This window comes from Oryza glaberrima, chromosome 5 (genome assembly GCF_000147395.1).
Source record: "Oryza glaberrima chromosome 5, OglaRS2, whole genome shotgun sequence".
Lineage (NCBI taxonomy): Eukaryota > Viridiplantae > Streptophyta > Magnoliopsida > Poales > Poaceae > Oryza > Oryza glaberrima.
The window spans coordinates 9,628,204-9,640,970 of NC_068330.1; the positions used below are offsets into that span (position 1 = coordinate 9,628,204).

The 12,767-nt window shown below is 46.1% G+C and overlaps 1 protein-coding gene across 1 annotated transcript; it reads right to left on the minus strand.

Moving 5' to 3' along the window:
- Positions 1–2,501: 2,501 nt before the first annotated feature.
- Positions 2,502–4,155, minus strand: LOC127772806 (expansin-A33). The gene is made up of 3 exons (XM_052298783.1): positions 3,957–4,155; positions 3,526–3,844; positions 2,502–3,379 (listed from the first exon to the last, which is right to left on the minus strand). Exons 1-3 carry the CDS (start codon positions 4,075–4,077, stop codon positions 3,073–3,075), a joined length of 747 nt encoding a protein of 248 aa, XP_052154743.1. The 5' UTR covers positions 4,078–4,155; the 3' UTR covers positions 2,502–3,072.
- Positions 4,156–12,767: the final 8,612 nt, after the last annotated feature.

Here is a 12,767-nt window from a genome sequence, read left to right on the forward strand (position 1 = left end):
TAAACACCAAAACAAATTTCCTAATAAAAGGAGCAAAGACTGAATTCATAAGGCATTGAAAAGTAGAGGGTGCATTAGTGAGACCAAAGGGCATCACCCGAAATTGAAACTGTCCATGGTGAGGTTTGAAGGCTATTTTAAACTCATCTTGTTCCACCATCCTAATTTGATGATACCCAGCTTTCAAATCCAGTTTGGAGAAAAATTGAGTGCCTGCAAGCTCATCCAGTAATTCATCCATCACCGGCATAGGAAATTTGCTTTTAATGGTGATATCATTCAATTTTCTGTAATCCACACAACCTCCAACTGCCATCCTTTTTCTTCACCAACAATACAGGAGAGGAAAAATGACTCATGCTTGGTGTAATCAGCCCTGAATCCAACATTTCAGTCACTTGCCTTTCAATTTCAGTTTTCTGGAGAGGGGAGTATCTACATGGTTTGCTATTAACCGGAGTGGCATCACACAAAAGAGAGATAGCATGATCAAAAGTTCAATGAGGAGTTAAGGATTTGAGGTCCTGGAACACATCCTGAAACTCATCTAACACTTGCTGGATTACCGGTTCAACAGCAACAGGATCTGTAGGGAGAGCAAAAGATGGTGCTACTAATGCAGTAGCCCAAATGTCACACCCTTTGTGCCATTATAGAAACTGATGCAATGAAATTTCGGATAAATGAAGAGGAGGGTCAGAAGACTGGACCCCAGTCAACTGAACAGGACACCCCTTGTAATGAAACTTCAGAGAATGTTCTGCCCAATTACACTGCATATCACCCCATTGAGCCAACCAATCCATCCCAAGTATAGCATCATGACCCCCCAAAGGTAAAACTATCGTATCATAGGAGAAGGTTAGACCTTGTATCCACCAAGAAAAGACAGGAATCTGATGCCGACAAGTAATGCAGTCCCCATTAGCCACTTTCACCACTGTAGGGGGTATTTCTTCAAGCTGAAGACCCAGCAATTGAGCAAAATCATAGTCCAGAAAACTGTGAGAACTTCCTGAATCAATGAGCATAAGAAGCACCTTGTTCTGCACCAAGGCTCTGAGTCACATCGCTTGGGGATGAGAACTACCAGCCAGAGCAGTCACTGAAATATGACAAAGATCAGCGGTCTCTTCTCTTTCTCCTATGACTACAGCATCTAACAGCTCATCAGACAAAATCTCAGTTGTCTACATAAGCTTCAGCTGACTGCCTTGTAAGACACATTTATGCTCAGGGGAATACTTCTGTCCACACTTAAAACATAAACCATTAGCCCGACGATAATCCTTCAGCTGTTTGGCCTTCCATAAGTCCCCTTTTTCAAACTTCACAGGAGATGTGTCAACTGAAACAACAGACTGATCAGGTTTGTAAACAACAGGCTTAAATTGCAACTTCTTATGAGACTTATGAGACTGCATAGATAGCACCTCCTCCTGAGCCAATGCCACAGCAGCTGCATGGGAAACTGTACTTGGCAATGCCACTAAAATAGCAGATCAAATCTCCTCCTTTAACCCTAAAATAAACCGAGTGACCAGCATCATACCCCCATAAGCAAGATCAAACAAGCGCACTTGGTACACCAAAGAGTCAAAAGCTTTTTTATAATCAGCCACAGAATCAGTTTGAGTAAAAGTTTGCAGAGCAAAAGTAGTTTCATGCTCAGTTTCACACTCAAATTCCTCAATAACAGCTTGACAAAAATGATGCCAATCATGAACAGGAGTCACTAGCTTAAATGACTGATACCACTGGGCCGCATCCCCAATCAAATGTAACACAACACCAGAGATCATAAAATTCTCAAGAATCTGATACATGACAAAATAGGTTTCACAATTGTCTAACCAAATGCGAACATCGCTGCCTGAAAATTTACGAAGTTCCATTTTAGGGAGATGTGATTTCCTTCTACCCCCATCACCAGCAGGGCCCCCATTACCCTCTGCTCTGCTAGGTTCGCCCCATCCTCAGACTCCCGACATGTAAAAGGCATAATTGTAACTGTGGGGGGAGAGCGAAGTGGAGGTTTAGATGCACCTGCGATGTTCGATGAATTGCCCGGCAGCGTGCCCAGAATTCCACCCGAAGTGTGTGTGGGAATCTCCACTTGCAGCGGTGCCTTGCTCTTGATAGCTTGTGCCAAAGAGAGCTGCTGCATCTTCCCCAATGAATCCATCGCCAGATTCACCTTAGAACTTACTTGAGAGATATGGTCACCTTGTTGCCCAAGACATTTGTCCAGTATCTCCATCTTCGTCGTCATCTCCTCCATCTTAGCCAACAATTTGCTCTCCATGGATTCCATGGCGACCCGCAGCGGAGCGCTAAGTTTGGCCAGCGCCATAATGAACTACTCCTCCCGATGGGCTCGAAACCTATCTCTGATACCACTGTAACACCCCGCCGCCTTCACCTCCAGAATCATTTGAGACGGAGAATTGAGGAGGAAGAAGGTTCAGATTGAGCGGAAGAAGAGACAAAATTTGGGGTAGTTGAGATTGATTTCTCTTCTTTTTCATATCTGAATCTTACAGTTGTTTCATGTACTATTTATAGTACGAAAACCCGCATCACACTTCCCAGGCGCGCAGGCCCAACTCCCTTTTCTTACATGGCTCAGCGGCCCACTTACCACTTACACCCATAGTCTATTTTAGGTCCTGCCCGATGGCTACTCTGCATCAGGCGTGACAGATTGACACGAAAAACAATAAAGTAATTTGGATCTATTTATTAAATGTAAATACTGCATTAATTGATTACTTAGAGGGCTCAGATACCAAGCCTCTATCCAAGTATAATACAACCGCAGTAATATTGCAGCGCAGGATCAAGAGTAGAAACCGGCAAACAGAACTGATTTTCCAAAAAGAACATCGCTCTCTGCCTACCTTTACATAAGCCGACGAATATCTGTCCTAGACAATACATCGATCGTCAATAATGACAATTCGTCCTAATAATTAAGTCATATATATATACTAGTAATTATAATAATTAATCGAGGTAGATATATATAATTTGCTCCCAGCAAGATGCTGACTAAATTCTTGGTTGAACAAACTAGAAGTTGATGTTGGACGTGTAGGTGGTGCCGAAGTTCCAGTTGGAGGGCGCGATGTTCCACACCGTGACCTCGCGGGCGTCGTCGAGCTTCACCTTGAACGACAGGCTCTGGGTGTTGAGGTAGGCGTTGCTCTGCCAGTTTTGGCCCCAGTTCCTGCTCATCGCCATCCAGTCCGTCTTGGACCCCTTGATCGACACCTGCGCCACCACGCCGCTGCCTCCCACGTTGAACACCGTCACCAGCTCGAAGTAGTCCCTCCCGTTTATGGTGAACCTGATGCCCCCGCTCTTCTGGCACGGTACCCTAAAAATGCACACACAGCCGCTCATAAGCACATGTTCATGTCACTGCCGGTTTAAAACCTGACACAACGAACCGATCGATATATATCTTATATGAAGGGGCCGGTTTCTGTAGTAGTGACTTGTGTTTTGCGATTTCGCGTATACCTCTTAAAATTGACGGGGACGATGCCAGCTTGGTAGATGGCGATGGAGGTCCAGGCCGGCTGCGACATGTCGAAGTGCTTGCGAGGCGGGTTGCACCACCCGCCGGCGTCGCTTTTTTTTGCGTAGTTGGGCGGGCACAGGTTGGTGGCCGTGATGGTGATGGACGTGCCGGGCTTGCACCACGTGGACTGGCTGGTGTCGCAGGCGATGGTGTAGCACGCGCCGCACATGGCGCCGTCGTTGAACAGCGCCGAGCTCAGCGCCGCGTTGTTCAGCCCGTACCCGGCGTTGTACAGGTTGCCGTATCCACACGCGCCTCCTGCATGCATATGCACGCACAATCAACATCATCAATATGCATGCACATTTCTCCAGAAAGGAAAAAAAAAAGAAAACGTTTTGCAGAAATGGAGGAAGATAAACGAACGTACCCATGGTACCAGCGCCATCGCTGCCGCCGTAGAACGTTGCCGTGGCTGGTGTCCACTGGGCGTCGACTGCTTGATAAGCTAATGCGCAAAGAAGAAGCACTTGTACTACTGGCATTGCCATTGTGTTAATTGGTAAAGACGATGGAAGAACTTGCTGTAGAACTGCACTCTTGAGCTAGCTATGTTCTGCAGTGGCCTTCCTAGCAGCTTGACTCTGCATTTTATAGCAGGGATTAGCATCTGTGTGTTTATGCCGTAATTATGTGTATTTGTTTTCCTCTTGGTGGAGAAACCATGGCGGCTTGGTGGTTCCTTCTTTGACTTTGAAGCAGCAAGTTTTCAAACTCGTAAAAGAAAATTAGTTTCTGACGTGTTCTCCATGTTCTTGATGCTGTAAGAAATTTTCTTTGTCCGGAGAAATTCCAGCTTCCATGTGAGATCCCTACTGACAGACTTTCCTGCATGTGAGGGAATCCTTTGTGCTCAAAATTTCAATAGGTACACGATTCAAAAAGGATTATACTCTGTGTTGAGTTAATGCACTTAATATTGGTAAATAAAGTCGGTGGAATCCATGAGTCTTCAGCCTTTGGATCATGGACGAAATTCAGAAAATAAAATGTGTTCAGTTCTGTTACTGAGATAATTATGAAGCTGATCGTGCTGTCACGCGTGACCTGCTTACATGGCGTTCACATTTTAGAAATGCTGTATAACAATATAAAATGGTTGTACCTTTCGTACCCAATTATTTCTCGCATGTGTATAAGTTATATTAAATCTTTGCCTGGAAGTTTCATGAAAAATAAGATAAAATGCTCGGTGCATTGTTCAAGTTTTTTAAAGTAATTTTATGAGAAAAAATAAAACACACGGTAAAGTAAATTTTTGAAGTACATTTTGGTAATATTCATAGCTATTACACCTAATGCATGAACATTCCTGATGATGGTATACTACTTTAACGAAGCTATACTATAGCTAGTTGTACATGAGAGTATGGACATGTGTCGTGCCTGCATGAACACACCATCACAATAACCTGATAACTACCTACTACCTAGCTAGAGGCTATACCATACTGATACAGGAGCAGCTACAAGAGTAAATATTCTCCATGAAAAACTTTAGAAAAATTAATCTGCATCCTGGCAACGCGTAGATGTACCGGCCGTACCTTCCCCACGGATTAACTAAATTAATTAATTAGGCGTCATTGTTAACTCAACACATCTCCTGCAAGTCAACCCTGCATTAGTACATTTTTTCTGGGGTTATGCTACGATAGTTGTGATTAATTATACAAGTGGCAGAACATGTAGGGCCGTGAACTAAGGGATAGCTTTGGAGACGATCACATGGCCAATTTGTGCCAAACAGCTAATCGAAATGGAGAAAATGCAATGCAATCATCAACCAAGATTATATATAAAATGGTCGATACATTCTAGAGGAGATGGTAGTTGTGCGTTTAGATCTAGCTAGGGGCTAGAATATGAGTATGGTAGTTAAGATTCCGTATGAACGTAGTACACACCGCGACGCTAATTGGGTTTCGGTTCTCTGGTAATTGATATACTGCTTAATCTGCATCAAATAGGACTTTAGAAGTGCAAGGCACATGCCTTCTAATTTGGATATGTTAATGGGTCCGTTACCCTATCTTGTATTTCCCATGTGAGGTTATAAGAAAAATCAACATGGAGTATATATGTAGAATCATGTGATGATTTAATTATGTGATGAAAAGTTATCAAAGATAAGTGGCTGTGATGAAATTAAGCAAGTGCTTTGCTTTCTGGATGGGACCGGATGGAACGGAATGGTTGGGCCAAGAGGCCCGGGCTTATGGTGAATAAGTTTTTTCGGCATAGGCTGGGCCGGACCGACTGGGCCTGGAATTTGCGGACCGACCAGCATGGGAGGCCCGAACGGTCCGACTGACTCTGAGTCAGAGTTGGTTTCGAAATAAAAATTGGTTTTTGCGTTTGATATTTAATGTTTATGACTTCTTAGTTGTTTCATATGTATATTTATGAAATGTGTTTATGCTAATGTGAATTAATTTGGTCTGAACTTATACTTTGATATGATTTCTTAGTTTTTCATGCTTGAGAGAAAATTACATATATACCATCGCAAAAGATTGGATTTACTGAAATGTCACTATTTAAATGGGCTTTGCTAGAATACCACCTTCAACTAAAGAGTCTACGCCAAAATTCCATCCTGAATGGAAATGCTTCAACACGGCATTTGACCAACCCGCTCTACAAGGCCTTCGCCCTTTGTACTGCCATGGCCCCCACCAACATAAAGAGCTTCTATGCCCGCCTCGATGCATGTCACGCCTAGAAATTTATTTAAATTTCCAAACTGTTTTGTCTATAAATCTCTATCTAAGAATCAAATCAGTGTACACAAAACGACAAATTAAAATATAGATCCAAATATAAGTAAATTGTCAATAAGTACAGAAGAGGCACTTAGTCCTCACACTGAAAAGAAAGCAGTAGTGAAAAAAGGCGATCCTAGCTGTACTTCAACTCCACTCCATAGGCAAAACTCAACTGAGGACTTAGCTTATACCTCAGTTGAGTTTTCTTTTCAGTGTGGGACTAATCACGGCGAAGCTGGTCGATCGCTCATAACCACGGGTACGGCTATTCGAAGAGCTTTACTCTAGCCAGAGGTGCACAACTATACCTACAAGACACGATTCCACACATGTTGCCATGCCCCTGAAGTACCACCATGGTACCGCAAAGGGAGAAATCGTGACAAAGCCCTTCGCATAACTCCCTCTAACCAAGCGCACCACACTGCAGGTTTCACACCCACCTTTAAAACCAAGGTGGGCTGCCCCCTTGTTCCATGGTGAATCCGGAAACCGCATAGACCACCGCATGGTCCATCCAAACAACATCACGCCCACCCTTGTCTAGGTACGTCAGAAATGGAAAACCTATTATACAAGTTCAGCAGTTGCCCATGCTTATTTGTTGTAAGCATGGTAAATCATCCAGGGATTACCTATGAGTCTGTCCTTAATTGCCGTGGGTGCGACGATCAAAACCATGAACCTAGAGCCCACCATTAAGCTATATTTTAGTTGAGTAATTATGATCATTATACCATGGTCAAATATCTCGAGCTCTGTTGACAGTCCTTGCGTACCAAATCCAACTGTCAATTCCTGCATAAAAGCAAATGAAAGAATATAAAATGTAATATCAAACTCAGAGGTAGTGGTTATTACTAAGCATTTCCACAAAGTCTTGGTAAATACTTGTATGCAGGTGAATTATGGATGAAAAACACCCGCCATGCGACTAAATACACCTCCGGACAATCGGATGCGTTTACATGGATTGGAGGCCCCACCTGTCAATAAATACCACATAGAATTGAGCCCAACCAAATTACATCATGTTGGGGGCCCACCAGGCAACCTTCCAGCTAATGCAGTGGATGGGAAGTGGGCCAGAAGTTTGGCCAAACTCCCTGTTCGAGCGAACCAACTCTGGTGCCCCTCACCATTTGGTTCCACGTGTACGCTCCTGATGACTCCCCATTGGCGGTTATGCATGGTCCTGGGCTTAATTGACCTCCAACCCGTCAATACAACACTATATAAAGATGGGAAGCTCTCACTCTGAAAACACACAACTCAAGTGGAGTATAACTCACTTTTATATTTAGGATACTCTCTAGTAGAGTTAAAATATGGAAAGAGAGCGACGGGAAGCTCCAAAAGGAGTGCCCGAAATTTTGGAATTCTTTCTGTGGAGTTTAGGAGTTGTCAGCACTCTCTCTATTGGAGTCCTAGAGGAGTGTCGGAGTGACGGCACTCTCTCCGATCTTGTACCTTAGCGGATGCTTAGTAATCGATAGCGCGGATGTGGTGTCTAGGTGATGAGGACATCCTCCACTATTTCCCGCTGGCAAAGACGCAAAAGTCGGGCGGCGACCGTGTGAGCCTCTGAATAATCCCACCTTGCTTAGCTTGAGAGGAGGAAGCCACCTTAAAAGGGAGAGCCACCCTTCCCCTATTGGACTAGTCTTCTAGGGAGATTGGGCCTTTCCTCAAGTGGGTGTGCCTAAGAACTGTTGGGGTCCGGGCTATCTTAAATTGTTGGGCCTCGGCCAACTCCACCTGGGCCGGATTGTTATCACTAGGTTAAAGGTTACCTTCGTTTGTTGTGTGTTCCATGGAAAGTGAGGTAGGCGGCAGGTGGTGACAGCCCTGTCTATCCTTTGCATCCCTCCATGTTCGGGTACATCATAGAGCTCAGGGCCAGACTCACCCTGGCAAACCAGGAGAGGGCTGGTGCCCAAAGCATTCGAAAGAGTTTTACCTTTAACTTAAGTTAGCTAGTTGAAGACATAGGATTTCTCTCTATTCTAAGCCTACCATTTAGTTGTTGTCCTTTGTTGAATCATATTCTTAAATATACACACAGGTTCCATGTGTTCAATATCCTTGGAATACTCTAAGGGGAAGTGCTACAATGGTATCTGTGTGTGTAGCAAACACCAACAAGCTTGCAGCTGACCAAGATACTAGATGTAAATAGTGTGATTAAACCATTAGGTGTGCTTGTGATAATTAATTAATCATGGCTAAGCATATATATAATTTAGCAAGGTCAATACAAGTGACGCAAGCTAGTCAAATTATCACCCAAGTTTGCCAAATGATGAATATTAAGTAAACATGGCACAAGCAAACAGATAGGTAATCCCATAATACCATGCAATTAGCAAAACATGCATTTTATTTGTAAATGGTAAAACATTTTATAAAGTATGCTCAACATTCTCAAGGTGATGAGGACATTAATACCGCCGATACATCCACGCCTACATAAGTACAACTTCATGGTCCTATTACCCACGCTCATGCACGTCAACTCAATTAACAGTAGAGTTCTCTCGTGAGTTGATGTCCTTTTTATACCCTGGAGATGCATGCACCTTGTTTTGCTTAGGAATGACGGAGAGGATCAAAAGGGGAGAGTATTCACACGGGCTAGATTCAGACTGCAGAACAATCCCAACTTGTGATGACCGCCACGACTTCATGCGAACTCTGTTTTGGGCGTTCAACTACTTCATGGAAAGCTCATCAAATCTACTTTCAAATGGGTCTGACCTCATCTCCATATCTATTCAAGAGAGACCGCAATCACTGTTTTATTACAGAGAATTTTTTCTGTACACGGTGCCGCGCCACCTTATTTGGCCCTAATGGGCTGTGTATAAAGTTGAGTCCATTAGGGACGCGTGTGTGTGGGCGTGTGTGTGTGGCTGAAGAGAAGACACAACGATGCAGCAGAGCAGCACCAGACCCCAGTGCCACCTCCTCGGCGTTGTAGCTACCTCCTCTTCCCCGGCCTAACCTTTGTTTCACCCGGAGACCGCCGGAAGCCCTGCGCTGCCATGCCGCCATGCACTAGTGACCTCTAGTCCTATGTCGCCGATGCTGGTTGCCATCTCCATCCCACCTACAACAGCGTGTTTGCGCATGTGGATGCTTATGTGGCTTTACAAATCTCTACTATTATAAAAGTTGAAGATGTTTTTGCCAGTACTTTGGTACGTCATCTGTATTTGAATCGGTTTTAATTCTATGTTTCCATCCGTGCAAATTAATTGGGTCTTAAAAAGAATAAAAGTATATGTCGCTCGTAATTAAAAAAAGGGGCGAAAAGAATCCGATTCCCTTAAAAAGGGGTGAAATAAACCGTCCATAAAAAAAGAAAAAAAATAGCAAAAAAATCCGCTAAAAGAAAAGTCCGATTCCCTTATAACGGCCAAAAAAAAATAAGTAGAGCTTCCGCTATTTTTTTTCCGTTTCGGTATTTCCCTAGCCGGTTTTTTCCATCCGGTTTTTCCCTGGCCGGTTCTTTTCCAACTCGTCCGATCTGTTGCATGCCACCGTTGCCGGACCGAACCTGTCACACCCCGGAGTTCTTCCCAAGCCTAAATTTAATTAATAAAACATCCCAAGAAAATATTTGTGGCATTGTAAGAGAGAAACCCTAATTTAATAAATGCAATTAATAATCAGAATTGACATGCGGAATTTTTCTTGGGTTCTTCATGCCAAAATGTGCTAACAGGATTTTTATTTGAAGATTCAGAACCCTAGAAATAATTTTAATCAATTAAAATTGAGCACGAGCAATTATTTAAATCCCTGGAATTCTTTTTTTCCTTCTTCCCTCATTTTTCCCTAATGAGCCGCCAGTCCATTTCTTCCTCCTTCCCACGCCCTTGCTGGGCTGGCCGAAGGCCACGGCCCAGCTAAGCCCACGCCCTTCCTCTCTCACCTAGGGTCACCGACAGGTGGGGCCCACCTGTCGGGTCCTCCCCCAACCTCCGGCCGGCGCCGCCCGAGCCCGCAACCGCCTCTCCCGCGCCTCCTGGGCCACGCCGCCCACGTCGCCGCCTTTCCTGCGCCTTCCCGCGCCCACTTCCCCCTCTCTCTCGCCCGCGCCCGCGCCCACGCCGAAACGGCCAGGATTCAATTTTTGAATCCTGCCGGCCACCCTCTCTCTCCACTCCCCACTTCCCTGGCGAAATCGGCCCACTCCCTGACCTCCCCGAGTTCCTCTTTCCACTATTTAAGCATCACCGCCCCTCCCTCTCTCTTTTTCCCCATTTCGCCGAGCTCTCCCGTGCCCTCTACCGCCCTAGTGCCGTGCACGCGCCGCCGCCGCCGCCGCCTTAGCCACCTTCGGCCGCCGCTCGCCGCCGCTAGAACCACCGCTGAGCCGCGCCGTAGCCACCTTCAGGTTCGCGAGCCCGAGGGCTACCCCGTCCACCCCTTCGCCGTCGGATTCCGCCGCCGGAACCCACTCCGCACCGTGTGCCGGTGAGTTCGGCCATGGCCGTCACCTTCGGCCGGTGTTCCTGCCCTCATGATCTCTCTCTCCCTCTCTAACTTCTCCCATTTTGCTCCTTAGGTCGTCCCGGACCCCCCCCCCCCGTCTGCCGCTCGTCGACCTCCCTCCATCGTTCCTCGTCGCCGTTCGCCGTCGTCTCCCTCCACGCTGGTCGAACCCCTTCGGTGAGGACGCCCCCTCCTTCTTCCCCCTCTCTTTTCCCCTGGTAGCGCTGTCTCATAGCCGTCCACCACATCGCCGCCGCCATCCGCCGGTCGCCTCTGGTACCGCGCCGCCACCGCGCCATGGCCGCCGGGCCGGCTTGAGCCGCCCGTGCGCGCCGGCCGCGTGCCGCCCCTCCGCCGTCTGATCCATCCCGGGTGGATCGGGGCCGTCCATCCGGCTACCCGCGTGGCTGCCACGTGGCCGCCACGTGCGTGCCACGTAGGTGTCACGCGTGCACCACCTGGTGCGCCGCCCCCTCCCCGGTCCATGGACCCGATCCATCATGAACCGGTGTCCCGAGCCACTTCCATGTGGGGCCTGCATGTCAGCGCCGCTCTCTCTCTCCAGAATTAAATTGCGCAATAAATCATTTAAGGGTTTTCTGTTTAGAGTAAAAACACAGTGAATATTCTAAAAATCATATCAAATTCATCCGTGCTCCGTTTAAACCCATTCAAGTCTCAGTAAATCAAGAAAAATGCAAAGAATCCATTAAAAATAGTCTTGTTCTCTGTTCCAGCAGTCTTATAGCTTGTTTGTATTGTTTGCTTTGTATGTCGCATAGATTCCGGCTCTCCTGACGCTCTGGTGTATTTCGAAGTTGTAGCTGAGGTTCCTCCAGCAGCAGAGCAAGGCAAGTCATGCTTGTCTCTTGATCATATTGATCCTATATTGCAAATTCTCATTTATTCTCTCTAAATTATGCATTGTTTTACAATAACACTGTATGGATATTACCTACTGTACTCAGCTATATGATTGGTGTACCATCATTTCTTTGCTAGCTTGGGTTATTACATGTTTAGATGTTGGTTTAGGATGTGTTTAGCCATGCTTAGTTGAACTAGCATACAATGGGGGATTCACATTAAATGTTAGACATTGGTTTAGCTTAATGTTGGACATGTACCACCGCTATGGTGTTGGCAAATTAAAATATACCAATGGTGGGCTGTGGGTGCATGGTTTTGCTAGTCACACCCATGGCAAGTAAGAACCGGTTCACGGGATGCCCTGGAAGAACTTATCGTACTTACCACAAGCCAGCGTGGGCAACGGCTGGGCCTGTAGTGTAGCTTTTCTCTAGCCGACGCTCCCAGGCAAGGGTGGGTGTAATGGAGCGGGACGGGCCCTGCGACAACCTCTGTCGCTTCCGGATTCACCTAGGCACGAGAGGGGACTGCCCGTTGCCCGCAGGGGACGGGGTGAAACCTGAGGTGTGGTGTGCTTGGCTAGAGGGGGTTATGCGAAGGGTCCTGTCACGGCCTCTTTCCGGTATGTCGTGGTGGCATGTCGGTGCACGGTAACGTGTCGTGGGGCTGTGTCTTGTGGGTACAGTTGTACACCTCTGATCAGAGTAAAACTATTCGAATAGCCGAGTCCGCAGTTATGGGCGGTCAACCAGATTCACCGTGATTAGTTTCATCCTAGTGTAGTTTAATGAACTGGTTTAGTGCAGGTGGTGGTTTAGGCCTATGTCAGCGTGGTGTAGCGCTGAGCGGTGGTGATGCAATATTCATTAATTACTTACAACTGTTTTACTGTTTTCAACTACTGTTTATAAATGCTCGCTTTATGCAAATGAACCGCTCTAGCTATCCTTTGGTTATATCCTGCATCATACCCCCTATTCCGGTATGACTTGCTGAGTACGGTGGTTGTACTCAGTCTTGCTCTACTTTTCCCCAACCTCAGA

Coding starts and splice junctions, on each gene's coding strand:
- LOC127772806 (XM_052298783.1), bottom strand. CDS start 4,077: ATGGCAATGCCAGTAGTACAAGTGCTTCTTCTTTGCGCATTAGCTTAT. Junction 3,845..3,956: donor CGATGGCGCTGGTACCATGG/GTACGTTCGTTT, acceptor ATATGCATGCAG/GAGGCGCGTGTGGATACGGC. Junction 3,380..3,525: donor GTCCCCGTCAATTTTAAGAG/GTATACGCGAAA, acceptor GTGCATTTTTAG/GGTACCGTGCCAGAAGAGCG.